Genomic DNA, 26,723 nt, shown 5'->3' on the forward strand with positions numbered 1-26,723 from the left:
CGCCTTGGCATTTGGGGACGCTGTGTGCGATTGAAAGTTAGAGCCATAGGTCAGGTTATTTAGTGGCTCTATTGAGAGCGATGAGGGAAGGGAGGTGCACATCCAGATAAAATTTGAGGAGAGACTACCTTGCATGGAGGAAAATGAGCTGCTAGAATGTTTAGGCACCTGTATGTGAGGAGCATGAACACGCGGTGAAGACGGAGGACCAGACAGCTGAGCTGACCAAGCGGTACGTAAAGTCGGTAGGGGAAGGTGGGATACACACAACAGTTAAAAAGCAGGTAAAAGCAGCAGAGACGAAGAATGGGGTAAAGAATGGAAGTGAAAAAAAAACCCTGGAGACTCATAGAACAGATAAATTAGAAATCAGGAACGAAGGTTTGTGTGGCTCTTTGAAGCACGAGCGGGGTGTCTGTGAACACGGGCATACATAGCTAACTACAGGCAACAGGACGAAACTTGTGTATGCTGCGGCAGGGACCGGGAAACCGGTGAGCATATTGTCATAGACTGCACAGAGATACGACTGCGGCGGGACGATGGGGAAGTGACGTTGACGGAAGCTTTGGGATTTGGTGTGAGGGGGAGCCTGAACTTCAGGGCCATAGACGTGACGAAGAGGCAACTGGAGTGGTGGTGGAAGAAAAGTGGGGAAGAGAGTGGGACGTAGGAAGAGTAATACAGCCAAACCCGTTTATAGCGAACCGCAATATGCACCGCGATTAGCTCGATATATCCAATAGTTCGATATAGCCGAACCCGCCTATAACGAGCTTATTGTTAAGAGTTCGCAATCCGCGAGAGCCCCACGCCCCCTCCCCAACTCCGCCATCCGCGTATGCAGAAACGAACACAGTACAGTAGCCATTACCACACCAAAATAATCCATTTATCCAAAAAAAAAAAAAAACGGTGATTTTTGTTTTCACTTTCGTTTTGGCGGCTTCAACTAGCATAGCATTCTCTACACGAAACTTTGTTTGCACCAGTTCGAGTCGGCGTCCTCAAAAATCTAAGAAGCATTGGCGCAGCACATCCACTGCCGAAAGCGCTTTATTATAAGCGTCGGACGGATTTCACTCGCGACATCACCGGGACCGTTGGCGAGCTCTTCCCACCGTTCGCCGATGCTGCTGTCTTGGTCCGGACTCGCTGACTGGGCGGGTTCCGTCGCGGGTCCCGCGCATCGGAAACAGTTACGGAAAGTATTGGGCGTCACGTCGCTCCGTGCGAGGCGCAATGTCTCAGTCGCGGCTCTTGCTCCGTGGTCGCGGCCAATCCACATCTCAATCGCCGCTCGAGATCATGCATTTCGGCGGCCATTCTAGGCGCCCAGAGTTCGATATATCGGATGTTAACTTCGTTATAAGGAATATGTTTCCCATGTATTTCCGTAACTGATATATTTTTGTTCGATATATAGCATAATTCGCTCTATCCGGGTTCGTTATAGCCGGGTTTGACTGTATACCGAATTAGAATTTAGAACAGGAGGGGGGGAAGTGATGGAAGTTTAAAACCGGTGGGGGGGGGGGGGGAGGGAGGGAGGAGGGCTAATTCATTAGGGGTTAGTTGAGGGTACAATAGCAAAGGCAAGTCGGTTGGTGACAACCGACGTTCCAATACAAAGGGATGGCCTCTAATCATCATCACCAGCTAGGGTGTATCGATGTCCGCCTCTCGAGAGCGGCCTCGCTTCCTTCGCACTGTCATCTGCTAGTCACTCCGCACGTGTGGATGCGCCGCCAAGCCGGACCTCCGGTGACCTTGTGCTGACGTCACCATGGCCGCTCGGCCGCTCCATCAAGTGGCCGTGACGTCACATATCTGTGAGCCTCCGCGGGCCTTTTCGTCCATCGTGTGAATCCAGTTTTGGTGAATTCAGCTTTAGGGGAGGAGGTTTCTTGTCAGGATGACGGTACCAGTGGCGGATGGCGCGCCTCGTGCCTCGGGAGAGCTCGCAAGATTGTCGCGCCCTCGCCGTCAAAGGGGTGCCACCACTGGCGGCGCTGGCTACTAGGCCTAACAGCGCCGCAAAGCATGGCATGGGGACACGTGGTCTCCGCAACTTCTGGCTATGTTCACTAGTTGCTCACCCAAGTTAACCAAAACAGGAAAAAAAAATGTTGAGGGATTGCACCATCGTGAATTATTACTTTAATATGAAATGAAGTTCAGTTTTAATGTTATTGTACTTGGCTCAAGCTATGTAAAGCATCCTCTAGAGAATTTTCGTGGGACCAGAACAAACTGTTTGTTTTGTGGCTCTTTTGTAATAAAAATCGAGGCAGAGCGAAAAAAAAATCTGTACACGACATTTCCTTCTTTGCACACAAACCACACAAGTAAACTGCGCTAAAATCCAAACGATGACAGTGCCGGGAAGGCTAAAGTCACCACAAATCACGTCTGCTGTTGAACTCTTTCTTTTACGGCAGTCATTTGAAACACTACTACTGCAGCATTGCATGCCACAGAGCTTTGTTGAGAATAGTATTGTTTTCCCCTCCAGTCTCTCCTACATACAAAATATTGGACAAGCTGCCAGCAGGCAGGCAGTTGTGTAAGTGTGGTGCAACACAGGCTATTGTCTTGCACCACACTTTTGCCAATGCACAAGAATAACTGGAAGCAAGCCTACCCTAAGCCTTTTTTCCTCCATTCCCATATAAAATATTGCAATGCATATATACACGCATTCACTGTTTTTTTTTTTGTAATGTGAACAGTATTTGAAAAAAAAAAATTAAGCCTCACTGGGAATGCACGCCTTCACGGGCATTCTCCTTCACTGAGTGTGGTTTTGACACAGATACGGTGTACTTTTTCCTGGAAAGGTTTATTTGGCGCAACATATAGCATTTTAGTCTCGGCATGGTTTGTGCAGCCCTTCCATCAATGAATCAATAAAACAGCTTTCCTTGCAGCCTAATGGGTGCTCGAGTTAAAGGGACACTGAAGTGATATGTAAACATTGCGGGATTACTAGCGCAAATTGTAGTCCGGAGTCCCCAGGCCATGTTTCGACCACTCTGGGCGCGTTTACGCGATTTTATTTAGTAGAAAAATAATTCGAAAATGCTGTCCTCCTCTCTTTACGCTCGCCCATTTTCTGTGGCGTTTTCGTGTGACGTCGGGAGGAGCCGAGCTCGCAATTGGCTGCGCTACTGCACGGCTCCCCGCCGCCCGGCCTTCAGACAGTCAGTCGGCCCAGCGTTTCGTCCGCCGGCCGCCGACGGGTCGTCGCAATTCGTTCGCTCAGTTGAAACGAAGCCAGGACACGCTTGTGAATGAATGAATGCGCCTTTCTTTACTTGGTTAGTTTGTACACTGTATCTAGCTCCAAGTCAAGGTCGCTTCGCTTCACACAAGCGCTGCACAAGCGCACATGCAACGCTTCGCTGACTGGTACGCCAGTAGGAAAATATAAGGCCTCTTGAAGGCTGGAAAAGAGTCAGCGAAGTCAATATAGGTACTAAGGAAATAACATCAACTGATATTTTTACCGTACAGCATAAAACTAGGGTGCGGGAAGCACTTTTTTGCGCTGGGCGAACAAGCACAGCGGCCAGCAGCACGACTACGCATCTGCGAACGCTTTACCGTCTAAGAAATGCAATTGCTAGACGTGAAATATTGTGGAAACTTGGGGGATGCTTACTGCACGAGCGCAAAACAACAAATAGTCACCGAAGCTGCTTGGAATGGTAAAACTAAATAAAAGTGTCTATATTTCCAAGGTCGTCAGCTCTGGCTTGTGGCCTAGTGGTTTGGAGTGCTAGGTATGTAATCGAAAGTGTTTTGCTAGTCACAAGGTCGAAGCCCCGCGGGTACGTGCTTTTTTTTTAATAAGTTAACTTTTTCGTTTTCCGCCGATGTTTTCTATACTGAGTTCACCTTTTTTTGGGCCGCAACGTGCATTGCTCCACGAACTAGTTCACAGAACGCGCGTAGGCTGGCACTGGCGCGCTAGCGAGTTCTCGTTGGCGTGCTGTTGCCGTAAGCACCGACTGCTTGCGGGGTGAGCACAGGCCAGAATCAACAGACCCTTGGCCTGGTGCGAACACGCTTTTTTACGATACAGGCATGAGTGAGGCAAGCTCCAAATATAGGGGAAAAGCGCATGGCATTTGAGCGTCTCCGGGGACGCGGAGGGCGTTCATGCACTGCGTAGGCCTCGGCTAGTGAATGCTACGATTTCAAGCCGTCCTGGGAGGCTTATCTTATGCATTTTTACAGCCGACAACGTGACAGAAGCGCGGTACGATGATTACTGAGATAATGAGAACGCCCATCCAACAACGCCATTGGTTGTGTTTCACAGAACCGAAATCGAAACTTGTTTGATTGCTAACCTTGGGTATCGTCCAATCACGGTGCCCCCTCCTCCCAACGTCACAGCCTTAGTTGGTGCGGCCGCCGCAAACCGCGCATGGTAGTTTTTCTTCTTTCGCGCTTTGTAAAATAATTACCGATTTGTCAACCGGATAAATGATGAAAAGTGTGCTAATTTGAGCCAGTCTACGCAGTGCAAGCAAAAACGGGAGCTTGACAAATTCACTTCAGTGTCCCTTTAAGTGCATTAGACATATTTGAAGTAATGGATGCTATGCACCTCATTATACTGTATGCGCGTTCTGTTCAACGAAGTGACCACTAGCATTGGGTGAACCTAGAGTTGAAAAATATGTATACTATTGTTTGCTTACATAAAAAAAGCATACCTTCAGCGTAATAAAAAATGATTCTTATTGTATTTCTAGAGCGATGACAGCACTGACACGAAGCAACTTGTTCTGGTAAGGATTTTCATCTTCCTTTGCACAACACAGTACCTAGGCTTGACTAAGCTAATTTGGGTGCTCTTTTCGTTTTACAAATCCCCAGACCTAGAAGAACATGCCTATGATTAAGGCCAGTTAGCATATTCTTTTTTCAATTTGAAGGTCAAAGGAAGAGGGGGTAGGGTGGGCTTAGGACTGCTCCTATCAGAAAACAACTATAACTGCCATTACAATCTTTACTAGCAATTATCAGACATTTTAATCCACTGACTCAAAAAGCCATTGAATCAAATTTGGTATTGCAAACTGCTTGTGGAGCAGATGTCTTCCTTCTGCCATTTTTAGGAGGACAACTCTGCAACTCAGGAAACCAGCAACTTGCTACAAACCAGCTTCAACTACATCAACAGCATCATTGGATCAGGAGTTGTCGGTGAGCGGAAAACCTGGGGGGGGGGATATGATCTATAGTGGTCAGCACAAGCTCAGTGCCACAAACTGTGTGTGTCCTTCATTAAACAGGTATCGCATATGCACTGCGGCAAGCTGGCTTTGGCGTGGGCATCATTCTGCTCATAATGTTTGCCGCCATTACTGACTACTCCCTCTGCATCCTCATCAAGGCTGGTATCGCAACGGGCACTTCAACATATCAGGTTGGTCCCCTTCCAAGTCAGCTTTGAGTACCTGACAAGTTTCAACTTGGCAACTACAGCAGAAGTGTAGAAAAAGGTACGGCCCTCTGCTACAGTGCTACACATGAAATTTCACAGTGTAATTTAAGGTACACTAGGCAGTCGCGCTTACAATTAAGTTGAGTGCAAAAGGGGAGAAAAGGCTGAATTATCCACTTTTTGAAAATGCAACACCAAGAACAGAAAAAAAAAAAAAAAAAAAAAAAACTGAGCAGCTATTCTTGGATGTCAATAATTTTGTAACAGGCTGCTTGGTTTCCAAGACTATATTAATATCGCAGTCAATGATTTCAGCTTATGGTACTTTTAATGTATAGTGGTAAAAATTAAAAATGATTTTCACAAATGCATGTTTCACTATGAACATGTTGGCTTGACATCGGAATTAAATAGGGTTGCCACCTCCCGGTTTTTGACCAGCCTGACCAGTTTTTTAGCAGCAGGCCGGTTGCTGGTCCGTACTAAAACCGGTCGTCATTTTCGGGGGTTTTTTTTGCCATTGTTTCACGATTATTTTTTTGTGCTTTATTAGCATCAATTCAGCAACCATGACGATAAATATGTGTCGACAAGCTGTGCAAAGACACGCGAGCAGGAAAAATGCGTGGGTGAGCGCTCTCCTTGAGATGGAGTGTGCGTTTGTGTAACACATATCTTTAGCGTAACAGGGTACAGTAAAAGCCTCGTTACAAGAGACATTTAAGGGAACCAAAAAACGTGTCTCTTGTAACCAAGGTCTCTTGTATGCAATGTTGCTAGCATGGCGAACATAGGAAAACCAACCAAACCGCTTTCATTCAAATGTCTCTTATAACCAAGTGTCTCTTGTAACAGTGTCTCTTGTAACGAGGCTTTACTGTACTTGGGGACGGATGACAGAAATTAGCTAGGCATCCCAATGGTTAAAGCAGAGCTTTGTGCGAAATATAAGTTGGTGTACAGCTCTGCAGACTTCATAAAGATGGCGAGAGAAGACAAGCCACCCATCAAAACCGCTAAATGGAATACACACATTCAGGTTCCGCAAATAGGAGAGGCGAGCGTATAGAATTTTACCTTTTGTATTTTTGCATTGTTTTTGAATTGCATAGTATTTTGCATGTATGTATATGAATATCAAATACATATGCACTGCATACTTCATTTGGTGGATTCAGATGCAAAGAAGAGCTTTTAATGGATGAAGTATGAGCGGTTACTTTTCAGTGGAGCACATTCAGAGCAATAACCAAAATCTCAGTCACTTTCAGTACAAACGTGTCGGTGATTTCTCTCCAGAAAAACCCTACGATAAATGGCATTGCATGTAAAAACATGCTGCCTTTTTTTCAACACAAATCAACTTTCTATATACTATGCCCCTCCCCCAAGGGCCTTTTTTTTTTTTTTTTTTCCGGGGAAAGGTGGCAACCCTAGAATTAAAACCTTTGCGAACTGTGAGCCACAAGGGCATAAAGGGAGTTCGTTGCAAAGAACAGAAACAGAAAAAACTACGCTACAACCTGCATCGCAGAGACAGCCTTGCAAGTTAAGCCCGCGTTTGGCCGTGGCAGACGCCACGCGCTGGGGCATGGACTTCATTGTTTCTCCAAACCACAGGGATTATTTTAAGCTGCTCACGATTGTACTGAATGTTGCAACTCCAAGAGGTGCTTCACACAGACCCCACAATTAATTCTGTTTGCATGTTAAACTGTTTCAGTTTTTACTAGAACTAGTATTAACGCACTGACACACACAAAAAAAGCCACCTATGCAGCATGTTCAAATAATGGACATCCACAAAACAAAGAAAGGCAGATATGATTATTTGGGCAGTCATGGTTAGACTCGTGACTGTTGAAAATTAAGTAGAAAACAATAACATATAAGGAGTTGAGAAAAACACAGAAAAAAAAAAACGCCTTTTCCTCTTGTAGCAACTTTTTTGTATTTTTATATATAGCGTAATGTATATCAAGAGCCAAATCTATTGACACATTTCGTGCTGTTTACTTTCTTTCTTGTCGTAGGACCTTGTCCAAGCTGCCTTTGGACTACCAGGATTTTACGTGCTGACATTTATGCAGTTTATTTACCCATTCATTGGTACGTATTTTCTGGCGAAGTCGCCCTATGGTACTTTGCACTATGAATCATGAGAATACTAAACAGTAGGAAATGTTCCCTCCACAGCTATGATCAGCTACAATGTCATTATTGGTGATACAGTGACAAAGGTACTAGTGCGAATTTTCAATGGTAAGTGGCAGCTCCCCTGCTCCCCTAGCCTCGCCCAGTGGTCTTGGTTAACAAACCCACTAGTGTTTCTAATGCAAACTGCACCTCTTCCAGTGCCTGCGGACAGCATTCTTGGGAACCGCCACTTTATAGTCATCATGGCCTCCCTGTTGGTCACCCTCCCACTGTCCCTACACAGGAACATATCCAAGCTCAACAAGGCAAGTGTTGTTGTTCTTCTAAGGACAAATGATGGATGCACTGATTTGTGCAACTGAAATTGCGCGCTGCCACTAAATTGTGCACTGAGATCGCTAAGCATGTGAATACTATTTCAGGATGCATAGCAAGCAGATCGTCGGGGTGGAGTGCAATGCTGTCAGTGTGTTGCCAGAACCACTATTGCGATATGCGCACATGGTTTTTTTTTTTTCATTTAAACCAAGACTCATTGCAGTACTTAAATCGAACTGCACATTGAAGCTGTGAACAGAACCAATCATGCCACTTTTTGGAAAACGATAGCACTGTGAAGGGGAAAGAAAATGACTCCCGGGTGCTTTGCACACAACTTATTCTTGCCAAAATCCTTCATCTTGTTCTTGGCCACAAATTTTAAGATGAACATTCCAACTCACAGTGACTTCTGGTTACTGAATGTATTTATGGAATTATTTTTTTGGTAAACCAACACATTGGTAAGCACGATGCATATGAAATAGGTAGAGCTGAAGCAGCATCACTTTAGTTTTTATTACCTTTGTTAGAAGACATCGAAGCCTCATATACGCAATGCCATGCGTGTCCGACGTTTAAGGAGGCACTCGACATGTTGCAAAGAAAAAGTTAACTTTTGATGAACTCATGCAAGCATTCCCCAGTTGCTTATTTTGTGCATCCTCTTTTTCCATCCAGGTCTCACTGACGTCCCTCGTAATAATCATCGCAATTCTTGGTTTCGTGATTGTCCAGATTGGAACCTTCGTGAAAGTTGTGTGAGTAACCTGGATCCAAACATATGCAGGATTGTGTCGCATCGGAAGTGCTATAACTGCGTGCTGGCGGTATTCTTGCAGACCCTATTCCCCAGATTCGTATGTGTTTGCCAACAGGGGCATCACAAAGGCTATCGGTGTCATTGCATTCGGTAAGCAAGATTTTTGCGCCACATTGAACTTGCCATGCTGTACAGGTGTTTCGGCCATTTCTGTCTTTTGGTATCGACACACATGCAGCTTTTTCAAATATGACAAAATGGTAGCATGATGCAAGGAGTCAAAAAAAAAAAAAAGGCTTTTCAACCGCAACAAAAATGACAGCTTAGATAACAGTTAGATAATTAGATGATAGATGGCAGAAACAGTTAGATGACAGTTGGATAATATGAAAGGCACTGCAATTGAAAGAAGTGGTCAGATGAGGTACTCAGCTAGGCAGAGCTGAATAGAAAAAAATTTCTGCTGCAGGTATTACAATGGCCATTTTGAATTGTGCAACTTTATCCTCATGACAACAAGCTTCATAAAGCATCATAAAGCATCTTGTTTGCCACAGAAGCACATAAATGTAATGGGCCAAGCAATGCCACTACGAATCCGTCAACATGGAAAAGGACATTGCTTCCATCTACCCATCTGATATGTACACAATACATAGTAAATCTTTTATCATTTCTGAAGCCTGACAAGAGGGCTTTTACTATAAGCTGTGTGACCTTTTTATCTATGCCATGTGCTTAGTGTTCTGCCACGTTGAAATAGGTGCGTAGACTTGTTCCATAGATCATACAATACGAGAACAGTACAGAACAAACAAGAGCATTAAAGACTTGCACAAAAGATGCAACATGAGTACTAAAACGAATTTAAAACCCCTTTATAAAAAAACTAGACAAGTACAATTGCACGTGGAAACTCTAGATGGTATGAGTTAGGTTACCAGTTTGTACGTACTACCTGTAGGGGCTGCTACGAATATATTTATAACGCTGTTCTCAACAGTCAGCACAGCAGTTTCTTCAAGCGTATTTTGCTACCACTTTTGGGAACAGTTTTTCTCCTAAGTGAGAGCTAAAATGAAATTGCACGTTACAGGCGCGGCCCTGCTTAATTAAGATGCATGAAACAATATTCATGCACCAACTCACTTTCCACAGCTTTTCGGTTAGCAAATGACCATCCTAGAAAAAAAAAAGCGCAAAAAACACGGACAAGGAAGCAGACGAAGGAACAGCCGTTTTGTTAATTGCTCACTTCCTTTGCGCTGTTTTCCAAAAACGATAAAATCTCACTTTCTACCACTGTCCCCCTTCCCGCCCTGGCTGGATTCACGAGCACTGAAATGATTCCAAGCAGCACTGCAGCCACAATGCATAATTTTTGCGAGCGCCCCTGTTTACACTCAGGTGCAATAGTAGTAATGGCAGTACTACTGCGACTGCGCGCGTCCCTTGCAGCGTACATGTGCCACCACAACTCGTTCCTGCTGTTCGCCGCGCTGAAGGAGCCCACCCAGCGGCGGTGGAACAGGGTGACCCACATCAGCCTGGCCCTGTCCTGCTTCATCATTCTGCTCTTTGGCATTGGCGGCTACGTCTCCTTTCACGACTTCAGCCAGGGTGAGCGCTGGTGGCTCAGCAGACTGCTGCTGCCACTAACTACGTGGGGCAGCAGAGTGGTCCTTAAAGCTTCACTATGCACCACGGGGACGTGATCAACCATGGCTGAATTCACACAAAGGCGGGTGTACTAGCAAGAGAAAATGTAGACACCCTTTTGTACACACACTGCTCTCCCAATGAGGATTTACAGGTGCTACATTTATGCAGAACAATCGAAGCAAGCAACAAACCCATTTTACATCACTTTGTGAGTGCGTCAGGCAAGCCTAGTAATGGGCACGCAGAGCTGGAACACTGCGGTGTGCCACAAGATAATGCGAGGCCAAGGAAGGACCGAGCAGATCAGTGGTTCTCTTTTACGAGTGCACCAAGGTCTCCTTCTGGGCTTGAAAAAATTATTGGGGAACCTCACAGTGATGCAGGGAGGACGTGTGGCCGTGTAACGTACCGTTGGAGTAATTTTCCCTGGCAGTTAGAGATCTTCACTGCCTAGTTCACACACCTCTGGTGCTGTGCAGAAGAACCAACTTGAAAGCATGCTAAGCGAATCCAAAAGTTCACTTGCCTTAACCTTTTGCGACACGGCGTGTACAACTGTACGTGCGACTTTTAAGAGCATTTTTGTGTGAGTTACAATTGTCGTCATCCCTACTTGAGCCGCTCAGCCAGCATTCGCATTTCCCGCTCTACGGCGGGAAATGCGAATGCTGGCTGAGCAGTTCAAGTGGGGTTCAACATAGAGTTTCTTACAATATAACTAGAGGGGAAACTGGCGCTGCGATCGTACGCCTCAATGGGCGTGATGGGTAGTTGTGGATTCGGATTGGCGCTTGATGGCTCGTGGAACTTACTATGGATTGCAGGCAGTTTCGTTTTCGTTTTGGATTTGCATGAACGCATTTGCCTAGGCGGGGTGTTGGGAAGAGTGATCAAAAATACGTTTCTCCTTGAACTGCATGCCTCGCGTGCACTGACGCCGCCCGGAGTGGAATGTTTTACAACCAGAGTTGCGAATTGGGTGGGTTATCAATGCATTGCCGCACAACGAGCATGAAAACACAAATGACGGCGCTCTGTGCGAAGTTGTCTGCTAATTAGGAGTTGCGGCGCTGCTCATTCGGCAGAGCAATGTATTGTCAAAGTTGACGGTTGCGAATCGCTTGGAACAGCCACACCTTTCGTGCGAACGCCGGCTCCTACGGCGTAGAACAGGAGCACCGGCGGCTGATAGGAACGCAGCTTGATGGATGTCACTAATTCACGCAAGAATAACTTCTCCCAAGGTAATCGGTTTCTTTTTTCTTATGAGCACAAAACTTCTCTTACTATTACAAATTACCAGCGCCGAAACTTTTACAAGTAGTTTTTAAAGAATTCCGCGCCCTGCTGTAGTTGGCGGAAAATGGCAAACCTGCTCCACAAACCTTCTCGACTCCGCGCCTGCTTTTTATTTAAACGCGCCGTTTTATTTCGTACAAAACGGGTTTTTCGTCACTAACTTTTTTGTTTGCCATGTAATTTGTAAACGGAGTATCGGGCAATAAGAGCCTTTTTGTCAAAAAACCCAATTCGCGCAGCCATAAGCCCGTTTTGATCCTACGCAATCCGGTTCCAAAACTACCCATCATTCCGATTGAAGCGTAAGCGCCGCTGCCATGTTCGTGTTGACACTAGCGCCAGTTTCCCCTCTAGTTATTTGTATGAAACTCTATGGGGTTCAAGAACACTTACTGAGCAGTTCAAGAACACCTACTTGACACGCCAAATGCTTGGCGCGTCAAGTGGGTTTTCTTGGTTTTACGCTTTCTTCTAGTTAAAACGTCTATTGAAGCAAAACTGAAGCCGTTACCTCAATATATAAGGGTACAGATCACAATAATATGTATACGTTTTCTATTGTAGCCATGGCTAGGAAACTGTGGTCGCATTCATGATAGCATGTTTACGATTAGGACACGCCCTAATTTATTAACTACTTATGAGATCGAGTTGTTTATGGTTTTTAAGTGAAATTTTGGTTACCAAAAACATACACAGGCAGTTTTAAATTTTTATGACAGTTACATCCCAATGCGTGTCGCAAAGGGTTAAGCAGAGCCAACCTTATGTACCACCATTAAGGTTTGGTCGAAAAAAAGTAAAAGAGAGTTTGACAAGGTTTTTGCAGATGCCCACTTCGGAACGAGTCAGCTATGCTGTACCAGTACTATGGAGATTTGGCGTTCTTGCTACGTGCACAACACTAGATTTGTTGCTTGTGCAAAAGTAGAGTCATGGGTGGTGTAATTGCGTAACTTTCAAGCTCGGCATTGTAATGACAAGAACAACAGCATGCTTTAGGTTTCTCATGCGTGTTACAAAGATGCGCGAGTTGCCTAATAAAGCTCTGCATAGCATATGAGGGGCACAACGATATATTCTTTATATATTTTTTGTTGCTTGAGTGCACTTACTCTAACGATGTTTTGAAGTATCCAAACCTTATGGCCCCGAATTTACCTTTTACAGGGGATCTGTTTGAAAATTACTGCAAGAATGACGATCTCGCAAATGCAGCAAGGCTACTCTTTACACTCACTATTATGCTGACATTTCCCATTGAATGTTTCGTCACTCGGGAGGTGAGAAAATGATCTCTTTTGAGATTCTTTTGCATCATAAGCCTGCTAGTCCTGATTGAACTCTGCAAGGACACATACGGACCTGTTAAAAGGGAGAGAAATAAACATAGGGATGCTGCATGCAGACAATGAAGGTGCATCAAATTTTACTCAGAAAAATGTATATCTTAAAGCACACCAAGATGACGCTTACTCTACATTGTTGGAAGTGCAGGAAATAGAAAGAAAGAAAAAAAAAACCAAGAAACAAAAAGAGGAATACAGAATGCCCTGAATGTGCTATAGGCTATTCATTTTCTATAGGTTATCAACATCTTACCGTTGTCATTGGCGTTACCAAACACCTTTATCTTTATTTCTGCCGTCCACTGTTGTGTGTTTGGTAGCCTGTACTGCAACCTCCGTTTTGAAGGCAATCCTGTTTAAAGGGACACTGAAGTGATTTGTAAACAATGCGGGATTACGAGCGCAAACTGTAGTCCGGAGTCCCTGGGCCCTGTTTCGACCACTCTGTGCGCATTTACGCGAATTTATTTAGTAGAAAAATCAATTCGAAAATGCTGTCCTCCTCTCTTTACGCTCGCCCATTTTCTGTGGCGTTTTCGTGTGACGTCAGCAGGAGAGGAGCTGACAATTGGCTGCGCTACTGCACGGCTCGCCGACCTTCCGCGACCTAGTCAGTCGGCCCACCGTTTAGTCCGCCGACCGCCGACGGGTCGTCGCAATTCGTTCGATCAGTTGAAACTAAGCCACAACACGTTTGGGAATGGAAGAATGCACCTTTCTTTACTTCGTTAGTTTGTACACTGTATCTAGCTCCAAGTCAAGGTCGCTTCACACAAGCGCTGCACAAGCGCACATGCGACGCTTCGCTGACTGGTACGCCAGTAGGAAAATGTAAGGCCTCTTGAAGGGGGAGAAGAGTGAGCGAAGTCAATATAGGTACTAAGGAAATAAAATCAACTGATATTTTTACCGTACAGCGTAAAACTAGGGTGCGGGAAGCACTTTTTCGCGCTGGGCGAACAAGCAGAGCGGTCAGGAGCACGACTACGCATCTGCGAACGCTTTCCCGTCTACGAAATGCAATTGCTAGACGTGAGCTATTGTGGAAACTCGGGGGACGCTTACTGCACGAGCGCAATACAACAAATAGTCACCTAAGCTGCTTGAAATACTAAAACTAAATAAAAGTGTAAACTGGTTATACATTATATACCTGATATTTTCCATTGCCGCCAGCGGCCCTCTGTGGCCTAGTCGTCTGGTGCGCTAGGTATGTCATTGCAAGTGTTTTGCCAGTCACAAGTTCGAATCGCCGCGGGTACATGCTTTTTTTTTTTTATGAGTTAACTTTCTCGTTTTTCGCCGATGTTTTCTATACTGAGTTCACCTTTTTTTGGGCCGCAACGTTCATTGCTCCACGAACTAGTCCACAGAACTCGCGCAGGCTGGCGCTGCCGCGCTAGCGAGTTCTCGTTCGCGTGCTGTTGCCATAAGCACCGACTGCTTGCGGGCAGTGGGCACAGGCCAGAATCAACAGACCCTTGGCCTGGTGCGAACACGCTTTTTACGATACAGGCATGAGCGAGGCAAGCTCCAAATATGGGGGAAAATCGCATGCATTTGAGCGTCTGCGGGGACGCGGAGGGCGTTCATGCACTGCGTAGGCCTCAGATAGTGAATGCTACGATTCCAAGCCGTCCTGGGAGGCTTATCTTATGCATTTTACAGCCGACAACATGGCAGAAGCGCGGTACTACGATAACTGGGATATTGAGAATGCCCATCCAACGACGGCATCGAATGTCAAACATGTTGTTTTACAGACCGAAACCGAAACTTGTTTGATTGCTAACCTTGGGCATCGTCCAATCACGGCGCCCCCTCCTCCCAACGTCATAGCTTAGTTTGTGCGGCCGCCGCAAACCGCGCATGGTAGTTTTTCTTCTTTCGCGCTTTGTAAAATAATTACCGATTTGTCAACCGGATAAACGATGAAAAGTGCTAATTTGAGCCAGTCTACACAGTGCAAGCAAAAACGGGAGCTTGGCAAATTCACTTCAGTGTCCCTGTAATGAAGCATTCCTCTGTTAGCACAGCTTCAGTGCTGAAAGCTGGGAATTAACAGAAATTTTCACAGTACTATGGAAGATAAGGGCAAAAGCGTAGTGCTGAAACATTCTTTTCTTTCCAGGTCCTTGACAACGCTTTCTTTGTGACTAGATTCCCCTCAAACTTGGCACGGCACGTCATCATGACACTCTTTATAGTACTGACCACCTTCGCATTTTCGACGCTGACCGACTGCCTTGGCGTTGTTCTAGAGCTCAATGTAAGTGCATCACACCACGCAAGTCTTGCAGATAGAATGGTGCATGACAGGTGCTTTTTCCACAAGGTGCTCTCGAACGACAAAACTGGCATCTGCTCCACATGATCTTTGTCCCAAAAAGCTGCAAAAATATGTTCACTTGGAGATACTTCTCACAGATGTATTTTTGGATTGTAGTTTACTGGTATCTAGTTAAATGAATGTAACGAGATTTTTGTTTTTGCTTCCACTGCCTGATATTTGCCTGCATGTTACAACTAAACATGTTATAATTGCACTAAGTCGATGAGGGCTTGGCTGCAAACATCACTTCACAAGAAGCGCCATACAGCAAACAGTAAAGCCATTATCAGCATTCATTATTTATTCATAGAGTACGTGGTCAGCCATTCCTTTGTACACTACATTTGTGCAAATGTACATGTGTACACCATTCAGAAAAATTGGATTTTCCCTCAGAAGCCTTACTCTACAAGGTCAGGAACTGCTCGGCGCATTTCTGTAAACGTCAGAAGGCACTCTTGTTTTTTTGCAAACAATATGCAACATCACATTGTTCAACCAAAAAATGTTTACTTACAGAACTCTTTCATGTCTCTTTACACATGCACAATGCGCTTAAAGTACATTTCTATCTGTACAAGCATAACTGGGCATTGATACATATGTCCAGAGGCATTACGTAATACTGATTCATTAACCATCTCTGGTGCACTGGTTGCCCTCACTCTTTTTTTTTTTTTTTTTTACAAAAATATCACTCCTAGTAAATTTAAAAAAAAAAGGAAGCTTGAAATATTTAAACATTTACCACTTAGGTAACATGCCGGTTGGAAGCGTGGTAGGATGTTATAGCAGTAATATTTTTATACTATGCACACGCACTTTCATCAATAGTAAAATAGTAGCATATCATTAGCATCTGCTACATGGTTAGTATTTACGCAAACAACAGACAACACATACCAAGGCACACACACTAGGTATTGTATACAGTTGAACCTCGATATAACGAAGTTATTAAAATTGGCACTCTGCTGTGTTATATTAAAACTTTGTTCAAAATTTTACTTTCCAGGTGTAGCACTCATTTACAACTACTTTGGGGGTAATCCAGACCATTTTTTGCACCAGATTCGTAGAAATGGGGCTTGTATGGTGCTTTGTTGCTCACTAATCTCACGTACCATCGTACATATGCAAACATGGGTGATAGCTACAGACTGGCCCAAACAGGGGCAAATAAAAGCCCTAGAAAGAAACCATACATTTCTGATTAAAACAGGTATCAAAGAGTGATGGCAAATGCATAGGAACAGCTTGCAGGGGGAAATAAGAAGTAATAAATACAGTAAGCTGGTGCAAAAGCGGCTGGGTATCTCTAAAAAAAAAATAGCAACTGTCCGCATTGTCGGTGGCCCGCGTGCTCTGCAGAAAGCCTGGCATTGCTACATTGAGAGGCCCAACTAAGTCGCCTGTGCTAGCAATGGAACCGCACTTAAAAATTGGAAATTGCCATTCCGTGTAAATTTATTTCAACTTAACTGGCAGAAGCTTTGTTTGATTACAATTACAAAAAACAGTTTCATTATACTGAGGCTAAATAAATATACACATGGTTCAATGGGCATGTTACTTCGCTCCACTGAGGTTTAACTGTATAATGAACACATAAATAGCACTCACTACCCACAAGATGTCACTGACCTTCACGGGACAGAACGTGCACCCCTTAGGTGAGAAGGCAAGGTTACGCTCCGGGAATTCGAAGCAAGTCAGAACTGTTACAGGCACTGCTTTGACTATATCCGAATACAAACTCCAGATTGTGTAGGTAAGGACACATAATGTGAACACATGCAATAGGCATGCCCGAATATGCTTCAGCACTGCTTTGTGTTGTGGCGTATTCACACTGACTGCTTTTACTAACTACTACCACATAAGAGGTAAAATATTGTGCTGCCGGCCATACAGCTGACCCCACTACTTACAATGTACAGTAGAGAGTTACAAAGGCAACAAGAATTGTGCTCGTCTTCATGGATTTTACCTTAAATTAATTCAGCCCTATGGGCTTCACTACTGGATATCAAAAATGCAAAATAAGCATAATCAACCACATATCAAATGGGACAACCAATGAGGACCACTCAAAATTGCGGTACTCTACAGTCTACCTTCAAAGCAAGCGATGCCTCCGCTCCTATGCAAGAGACTTACTTGGTAAACAGTGAACTCTCCCGCCACGATTTGCAGAACATCCAGCGCTTATTTACCACTGTTACATTATTACAAGGTATTGCACGCAAGTGACGTTATGGCAGAGCCTTGGGGAAAAAAAAAAAAAAAGGAATGATACCAGGGCTGCCGAAATATGGGCATACAATATTGTACCTGATTCGGCACAAACTAGCTTGGGTTGCCCTGCAGCCTTCGTTATGTGGAGAAACACTGCAACGCGCATGCACGCCCACAGCTGAAGGCACTCGGGAGCAAAGTTTTGCAACACTGCAAAGCACACTGGCCAAGCCAATGCTGCACCGTGCACATGCATGGCACTACTGTTACTACAGACTTGGCGGCCAGTTTCAGAGCTCCAAAAGTGCCTGCACGGCGTAGAGGGCCAATCTGGGGTCTATTGCTACCTTGACTGAAAAAGTGAAGGTAGCAAATAGTGGGGCATGGCATGGAGGATGCGTGATCAGGTTGTTCACAAACGAAGCTCACCATGCTCTTCAACCATCAAACACAGCTCTGCACTACATGCAACACTGTTTCCTGATGACACAAAGATCAGGATGCCCGTCTCAAACTATGGCACTACTTGTACAGCAGATCTCCATCAAGATGCATGGTCTTGTGATTATATGAGGCTGTGGCACACTGTTATCGCTGCCACAGTGTTTAGCATGAGCCATAGCACACTTAGTTTTGCAGCTGTCGGGTCATACCACCAATGCCTTGACAGCGTTACAGGAATGAAAAAACATTACCCCAGTTATTGTATTTTGCGGCAAATTCGCCCGCTTAATCAAGGGGAGGAACACTTTCAAGCAAATTTCCACTTAGAGACATACCTTTCACAGACAAATTCATTAAAAAAAAACACTGACGTGTAAAAAGAAGTTGGCCTATGCGGGTAGATTACTCTGAGAGGAATACAGATGCTATATCGCTCGTCTCAGCAGCATATTCACTGACGCAGGAAACGCTTAAAGGGCGACAATAGGTATAAATACATTCTCCACACTATGATTCGTGATGCCACCTATCAGGAGTGGTGTAGCTTACGAATCAGAGACAGGGACACGAAATGTAAAAATATGTAAATATGTATAAATAAAACCAGTATTTAAACATTCTTTCATGATTAACCAGCACGAACTAAACGGGACGAGAGAGGAGTACACAACACGAGCGCTCGTGTTGTGTACTCCTCTCTCGTCCCGTTTAGTTTGCGCTAATTAATCATGAATGTATACCAACTAGCCCAGTTTTCGACCTTGTTAAACATTCTTAAATGGGTTGCAACACAGATTGAAGGCGGGCCAGTTGGTACATAACTAACTTATAAAACAGCACTATAAACAGGACTACAGAAAGGGCACACGGACAGGGCGCTGACTAACAACTGAGTTTATTGTCACCGAACGGGCAATAAATACGGAAAGAAAGTGACACGTGAGGAAAGAAATAACAACTGAAGAAAAAAAATACTATAAAACTATCAGATTTACAAAGTACAGTGATCTTCATTACTAACACAATCGTAGCAACTAGCACGCCTTATCAACATTATCACCAAGGAAGTGAATTTCTTTCCCCGTAAGAGCAACAGACGGAGCGCTGACGCAATCATGTTTCCGGGTATGCATTTCCCAGGCCTCTCTAATCTCCCGTCGCATCCGGTCGCGGTATCGCGCCAGCACGTGGCTTTTCTCAAATAGAGGCGAACAGCCTGGGCATTTGGCAACGTGAGTAGCGAGTGTGCTCCCAGTGGCGTTTCTTACGTCGCACGCGTGCTCCCGAAGACGATCGTTGAGGCATCGCCCCGTTTGTCCCACGTACAACCGCTTGCAAAACAGTGGTATCTCGTAGATAACCTCTCCCTGGCATTGGACGTAGGGCTTCGTATGTTTCTTCACGCATTTTTTCTTCGCTGGTCTCTCACTGTTTACCTTGCGGCAAAGGCTACTTAATTTGTCAGGAGCAGAAAACACGAGATCAACACCGGACCGCCCTACTATTTTCTTAAGCCTGTGGCTCACCCCGTGGATGTAAGGGATCACGGCTACCTTCCTTCGCTCCTTGGATGGAGGTTCCTGTTCCTGGGGTGGTTTTCTGAGTCCTTTCAAGATTTTGTAGCCCACGCCGCAAAGCAGCGAATCAGGAAAGCCAGCCCTCCGCAGACGACTTGTTTGGGCGTCAAGGCTGCTCTGGATTCGATGATGACAGGACCTTGACAGCGAGTTTTGTAATGCTGAAGTAGCAACTCCTCGCTTTACAAGCTTCGAGTGTGCCGAAGCTTGTAAAGCGAAGCTTTACAAGCTTCGGCACACTCGGCACCTCGCTTTACAAGCAAAGCTTGTAAAGCGAGGAGTTGCTACTTCAGCATTACAAAACTCGCTGTCAAGGTCCTGTCATCATCGAATCCAGAGCAGCCTTGACGCCCAAACAAGTCGTCTGCGGAGGGCTGGCTTTCCTGATTCGCTGCTTTGCGGCGTGGGCTACAAAATCTTGAAAGGACTCAGAAAACCACCCCAGGAACAGGAACCTCCATCCAAGGAGCGAAGGAAGGTAGCCGTGATCCCTTACATCCACGGGGTGAGCCACAGGCTTAAGAAAATAGTAGGGCGGTCCGGTGTTGATCTCGTGTTTTCTGCTCCTGACAAATTAAGTAGCCTTTGCCGCAAGGTAAACAGTGAGAGACCAGCGAAGAAAAAATGCGCGAAGAAACATACGAAGCCCTACGTCCAATGCCAGGGAGAGGTTATCTACGAGATACCACTGTTTTGCAAGCGGTTGTACGTGGGACAAACGGGGCGATGCCTCAACGATCGTCTTCGGGAGCACGCGTGCGACGTAAGAAACGCCACTGGGAGCACACTCGCTACTCACGTTGCCAAATGCCCAGGCTGTTCGCCTCTATTTGAGAAAAGCCACGTGCTGGCGCGATACCGCGACCGGATGCGACGGGAGATTAGAGAGGCCTGGGAAATGCATACCCGGAAACATGATTGCGTCAGCGCTCCGTCTGTTGCTCTTACGGGGAAAGAAATTCACTTCCTTGGTGATAATGTTGATAAGGCGTGCTAGTTGCTACGATTGTGTTAGTAGTGAAGATCACTGTACTTTGTAAATCTGATAGTTTTATAGTATTTTTTTTTCTTCAGTTGTTATTTCTTTCCTCACGTGTCACTTTCTTTCCGTATTTATTGCCCGTTCAGTGACAATAAACTCAGTTGTTAGTCAGCGCCCTGTCCGTGTGCCCTTTCTGTAGTCCTGTTTATAGCGCTGTTTTATAAGTTAGTTAAATGGGTTCTCTCTCTACCCCTGGCAGTAAGCGTTGTTTTGGAGCAAATATAGGTCCAGTGTTTTGCCTTGTACAGGTTGGGGTAAACACAATGCCTATTGCCCTCCTGTTGCTGACAGTGCCTATATATACTACAACCATGGCCATACTCATACTGCTGGCGTAATCAATGATGCGACTGGTCTGGCCAACAGCATTACAGATTACATTGCTGGGGGATTGTGCAGGCATTTCCCACATGCTTTTCTAGGTAGCAGAACTGCCCTTGCTCAGTAAAATAGAGTTTGGGAACACAAGAGAGAACTTCCATGTTCGATTATTTATTTCTAAATGAACAAAGTGACATTTGTTGTCGAACAAAAGCCAAGCAAGCTCTGAAAAGCTCTCTTAGTTCAAGCAAAAGAACATTCAGGTTTTAGCGCCCTCTCAAGCATTATGGTTAAGACGAATGATGAGTAAATTATTTATATTTAGTCATTTTTAAACTCACTGGTTGAAAAAAATGAGTACAGGCCTAAAAAATTGTATCAGCTACCTCCACACAAAAAATACAAGATTACTGTAGGCTGCACAAAAACAGGCACATAAACACACGAGGTGCAGCTTCTGAAAGCTGGCACATTCACTACTGAACCCTTCAATGTACAGTGCCGTCAGCTCTCACTAACACAACCCGGCCAATTCGCCATTTCCATCTTTCATCGGGGTGCAAAGCCATGCACTCTGATTCACGCTGATCCAACTGGAAGGGTGCCGAATTAACAAAATTTGGTTGCACTGTGCCACATATTGCGCTCTTGCAACCTTTGTGCCAATCGGGCCTTGCTTGTACTGTAGCTGTAATGCTTTCCAGTGAGGCTCCTATTCAAGCCACTTGATCTTTTCCCTCCTCCTCTGTGACACTTCCACACCAGGGGGTCCTGGCGGCCATCCCTCTGGCCTACATCCTGCCAGCGGCCACGTACCTCCGGCTGGAGAACGGGCCCCTGCTCTCGTGGGCCAAGTTCCCCGCACTCATGCTGGCCGTGTGCGGGGCGGCCGTGGCCATCTGCGGCACCGTGGTGGCCGTCATCGACATCAACGCCGGCGTCTCGTGCAGCCACGGCGCGGACATGCCCTACTGTGATTTCCCAACCACAAACGTGACCAAGTAGGGCCTCTGTCACTCTCCTGGCTCCTCCGGTGCAAGCCAGGCTGCAGGCCTGCGAGGTTGGTCGCATCCCAAGGTTACCACCGGTAATCCCGCTGGATGGATGCATCGCGGCAATGCGTGCATGCACGCATGTCAAGGCGCAGGGCACTGCAAAAGTGTTCCCTAGCTGACGCATGAAAAGGTAGTGACAGAAGATTGTTAATTTGATGACTGCTTGGCGAGGAGTTAAAAGTTTTTTACAACGAAGAAAGCGAGATGCCCAGCAGCTGAGAAGTTGTTCCTTTCCCCCTCTATTCCTTGCTGTGCGTGGCTTTATTTAAGCGCAAATTTCCTAACGGCGCTTCGGTGATTAGGGCTGGCACAACTGCCTATTTGTGTGTGTTCACTGTTCTGTCGTGGGATGTACGGAGCTGTGCCCATCCAGAATATGTTAAGTGGCATTCCTGTATCATTGGAAAGCCCAATTCTTTATTTTAACTACCTAACAAGAGAGATAGGCATTCTTGCTACCTCCCCCCCTCCTTGTTTGAGGCAGTCAAAAGCACAAGGCGTGCATATATGCCAGTATCATACCCAGCAAACTCTATGGAACATTCCCTTTTACATTCCTACAAAGATTCTCCGCAGAAAAAGTTGCAATAGCCAACTTGATGCATAGTGTGTTTTTTTTTGTTAGTTTGTTTTCCCGAATCGCAAGACCAGAAATGCGCTAGAGCCCCAAAGGCTCCATGGTTGTGTACGAAGCTCATGTTGAAGTTGCATGTTCTCTTCTCCGCTGTTTTTCCCACCAGAGACTGTTCTATGTACCTCGCTCACAACGCAAGGCACCTTGTACATATATACTACTTTACGCTGTTATTTTACGGACCGCCTCTTGCAAGCGCTTACAGAGAGAGAACAGCCAATGTTCCTCTTCAACATTGTTGTTATCCCACCAAAGACTCGCAAGGGGGTTTGCAGGCAAGCTGCAGCGCTGTCTTTCAGTGTCTGGGTCTCACACGCTCTCAGTCACAATGCCCCGGGAAGAGCTGTGCCTTTGTGTAATGCTCCCGTGCGACGACTAAGCTCACTTTGGTCACAACTCCTGCAGAAGGCGTGCCTGCCACAAACTCCCGCTTGCAACAAGCTGCACACAGCTCAACGGCCGCATTTTTGACGTGCCATGACAATAACCAAACGAGAGTAGATCGTGGCATTGCGTACGACATTCTGACAAAAATGCCGCGTTCTGCAGTGTATATGTCACACGCACATGCCCTCTGCTCGTTTCCATGTCACAGAGGCGCTGTTTTCTTGTTACACAACTTATTAAATTCCTACAAGGAGAGCCTTGCAAATGAAGAATCTATACATTCTACCTATACACCCAGACATAAAGGATCTATCTAATCCCCAACGTTATATCACTGTTACTCCGTGGTCCAATTTATTAATACTTTTCACACTGTAATTTCCAACACAGCAATGGGGGATGTTAACCGGTAAAATGCTCGCAACCAGCTCTAAAGGCTATTACGATTCATCAGTGCTACAACGAACCTATGCCCATCATCGATACTGTACAAACAACTGTGTTCGCATGGTAGTTAAAAAAACAAGAAGAAAGAAAGAACAGCACTTCAGGCAAGAATTTAGGCAGCTGTAAGCAGGCACCATGCATTTTCTCCGGATATACAGCAGAAAGCAAATACTTTTCGGTGGGTAGGAAAGCAGGAGCAGCTATTATGCAGCAATCTTCCAGCTGCATGGATTACACTGGGCTTTTTGGGAATCAACGTCCCAGGAGTCAGGCTACTGCCGACTGTGATGGCTGTGCTAGTTACAATTGAACTACATAATTTTGCAGCAGATAGCAGCATATACTGTCGTTGAAACGTGGGTCTGGCCTTTACTTAGGTTACACGAATGATGATACACTTGGCACGTGCATTACAAAAAGTGCACCATGCCACTAGGTGGCCTTAAAGGAAGAAATTACACCTCTAACACAATTGAAAAAGCATTTGTGCATAAGGCATTGCCTGGTCGCCCAGAAATGCAGGTATTGCTTTCATGTCTAATCATAAATCCTGTGTCAAGTTATGTCTACGATTGTATGCTTGATTGCCATTCATATAACAGGTCAAAGCACTTAGCTACTTGTACTACCTCCATGCACGGCGACAATATGCAATGCATCGGCAAACACTTAACAAATGTGATGTCGCTTGCACCACTATATAACAGGGGGTGCTATTATTGTGTAAAGTACGCATAGAAAAAATAAATGAAGCTATAAAAATAAGTGTTCCTCGAGGCATGCCGCAAGTTCTTTAAAATGTGAAATTCAGGCAAATGGCTCAGCACAAGGCATGATGTTTGTGTTCAAGCATTTGGATGGGTGATGTTTGTCTTTGTGCAATAATGCTACTGATCCTCTCAAAAAAAGTTTTCCCGCCAGCAGGCATTGTTCACAGTACTGCTGGAAGTTCCATTTGTAAGTGGCAAAATGGTGCCACATTTGAGCAGCATGCATTTATTAGTGATATTTTTATCATCAGCTGCTAGTTTACATTTCATTCCATAGTTGGTTGTCTACAAACCGCCAGTCTGCATTACAACCTCTGTTTGAATATAACTGTGCACCGTAAAGGCTTTCCCCCACCTTGTATTGTTACATATGGTTCATATACCTAAACTGTGCAATGTTTAAAAACGTTACCTCGTTCACGCTACCCATGTACGAGCTCAATACCTTCCGTGTACTTTATCTTTTGGGTGCTTTATTTGTGCCCATGAAGACGCAATGTATCAAAATAAAGATGTCACAACATAACTTTTGGCTGTCTCCTCTTCAGGTATAGGTTCTTCGACTCACTTCCCACAAGCGGCACTTAAAGGGGCCGTGCAGACAAAATACAAGCTTTTTATTGGAAAGATCTGGTATTTTACATTGCCCCCCAGCGCTTGTCTGGCGCCAAACAATGCTTTATTCACTCACTAAGAAATGAAACAATTTAAGCCATAATTTTGATTATCCCGCAGAACCGTGTGTTTCATGACATTTGCGATGACGTATCCCAGGCAACTGCAGAAGCGAACAAAAGTATGCGGACTACAGTTGCAGTGAACGCCGGAACACCTTGTTTGCTGTCAGTCCTCCTAAAGGGCGCCACCATACCGCTCGGGACTGCTGTCCACCCCCGCTTTGTTTTTGGCCGGATCTTTGCCTGGATAATGCTTGTTACGGTTGATAGTACTCGTTTCGTGAAACATTGAATATGCTTGACAAGCAGAGTCACAGAAGACAATGTCGCGTATGCCAGGTGGCCAGTGTAAGCCCAACACACCAGACAGCTGTGCAGCTATAACCGGCGTAGTGCACACAGTACGCACTGCTGCTTCTATGTTTACGTGCGCATTCGTACTTCCCATTAATTACCCCACCATTCTTACTGCTATAAAAAGAATATGCATTAAATTTAAGCGCGAATAGCTCGTTCTGCAAGCTTATAACCCGTTCAATTTGCTTTGGTATTTTTCGGCCGCAGCCAATCGCACAGTTTCCCATAATACGTCACAGGTTCTAGTGTGGGAAATGCACTCACAGTGAGTTGCATGGCCATTTTTTTCCCCCTAATTATATAGCTTATTTGAGTGAAGTTTGCATTAAAAGTGGGGTCAGTGTTATTCTAACGATATAATCGTTCGAACAAACCAATCGTGCAGTTTGCCTGCATGGCCCCTTTAATTAAGAAGGCTTGTTGCTGCTGGTGGACAGCTCACGGCATCACACATAAACATTATGAGCATCGGTATAAAAAAAACTGCCAAAGTTCGCAGCATGCCAGGATCAGTCCTTTTAAGCACTCCCGAAAGGGCTGCCAGTAAAACGACATGAAGCGATGCTAAATTTTCACATTTAACCCAGGTTTTGCAGTGTTCCACCACACGATCAACTGATGGACCTGATGTGCAATACAGCAGTGAGCAGAGACAGCCAAACAAGGTGGTGCAGGATATCCCCATTATGTTTCACATTGCCTGCAGGCTGCACAGAGTGGGGTATTTCTTTTTTGCTGCCTTGCCGTCTGCGCTTGCAACAATCGGCAAGATGTGCTGGCAAAATCGGTGCGCATGCCTTTCCGAATTTCATGACCAAGAATGAAATGTTTAAATTCCTCCGATTGATCAGAATGGGAAAATATGTGCAATTGATAACACGGTTGATGGCACGTGAAAGAGAAAGACCCCACATGACATTGAGTGTGCGTTTTCAACGGCGCATGGTCGAACCAGCTTGTCATGAAACAGTAACTGTTACTCCTTTTTTTTTTTGGTTCTCATAAGTTCAGGTCCGGTGGTTTTTGGTATGAAATCAGTTCTAGTTTAACACCCCATAATAGTGCCCGACAACGTGCGCTACTCAGCAGGGGGCCTGCAAAGTCCCAGTGCTCACCTTAGTGCCGAGACTTGGTGGGCCGGGAGAGCCCTGGCTACGTATACTCGCACACATGGCCGCATCCGGCTGGGCAGAGCCGCTGCTTGCTGAACCAGGCAGACACGTGCTGTAGGTGGCCACCGTGCGCGCAGCCCTGGCACCACACAAAGAGGCCGCGTACCACTTCGTGGCTGCACACAAGTCAGGAACACATCAGGCACAGGTGGGTAGAACACAAGGGTGAACAAGGCTGCAGACAGTGCTCGAGTGAAAGATCACCAGTGGCGAACCGCACTCTCCCCTTTGGGCAGTCAAAACTCGACAAGCCTACGGTGA

The 26,723-nt window shown here is 45.4% G+C and overlaps 2 protein-coding genes across 2 annotated transcripts in view; one reads left to right on the top strand and one right to left on the bottom strand.

Annotated features, from left to right (window-relative positions):
* Positions 1-24,782, top strand: part of LOC144169955 (putative sodium-coupled neutral amino acid transporter 11) — a 54,096-nt gene extending 29,314 nt beyond the window's left edge. The window contains exons 2-13 of the mRNA XM_077699412.1: positions 4,767-4,802; positions 5,133-5,220; positions 5,310-5,443; positions 7,495-7,570; positions 7,658-7,723; positions 7,817-7,923; positions 8,618-8,697; positions 8,779-8,849; positions 10,158-10,319; positions 12,831-12,943; positions 15,141-15,278; positions 21,729-24,782. Coding sequence (XP_077555538.1) covers positions 4,767-4,802; positions 5,133-5,220; positions 5,310-5,443; positions 7,495-7,570; positions 7,658-7,723; positions 7,817-7,923; positions 8,618-8,697; positions 8,779-8,849; positions 10,158-10,319; positions 12,831-12,943; positions 15,141-15,278; positions 21,729-21,968 — 1,311 coding nt within the window. The 3' untranslated portion in view covers positions 21,969-24,782. The remainder of the gene's footprint in view (positions 1-4,766; positions 4,803-5,132; positions 5,221-5,309; positions 5,444-7,494; positions 7,571-7,657; positions 7,724-7,816; positions 7,924-8,617; positions 8,698-8,778; positions 8,850-10,157; positions 10,320-12,830; positions 12,944-15,140; positions 15,279-21,728) is intronic.
* The window catches only part of LOC144169951 (GATOR2 complex protein WDR24-like), a 34,129-nt gene continuing 29,283 nt past the window's right edge, over positions 21,878-26,723 (bottom strand). Inside the window, exons 14-15 of the mRNA XM_077699408.1 lie at positions 26,406-26,578; positions 21,878-22,016 (exon numbers count right to left, since the gene is read on the bottom strand). Of these exons, the coding sequence (XP_077555534.1) occupies positions 26,443-26,578 (136 nt within the window). The 3' untranslated portion in view covers positions 21,878-22,016; positions 26,406-26,442. The remainder of the gene's footprint in view (positions 22,017-26,405; positions 26,579-26,723) is intronic.

This window comes from Haemaphysalis longicornis, unplaced genomic scaffold (genome assembly GCF_048455015.1).
Source record: "Haemaphysalis longicornis isolate Haplotype H1 unplaced genomic scaffold, Haemaphysalis longicornis Haplotype H1 scaffold_2, whole genome shotgun sequence".
Classification (NCBI taxonomy): domain Eukaryota; kingdom Metazoa; phylum Arthropoda; class Arachnida; order Ixodida; family Ixodidae; genus Haemaphysalis; species Haemaphysalis longicornis.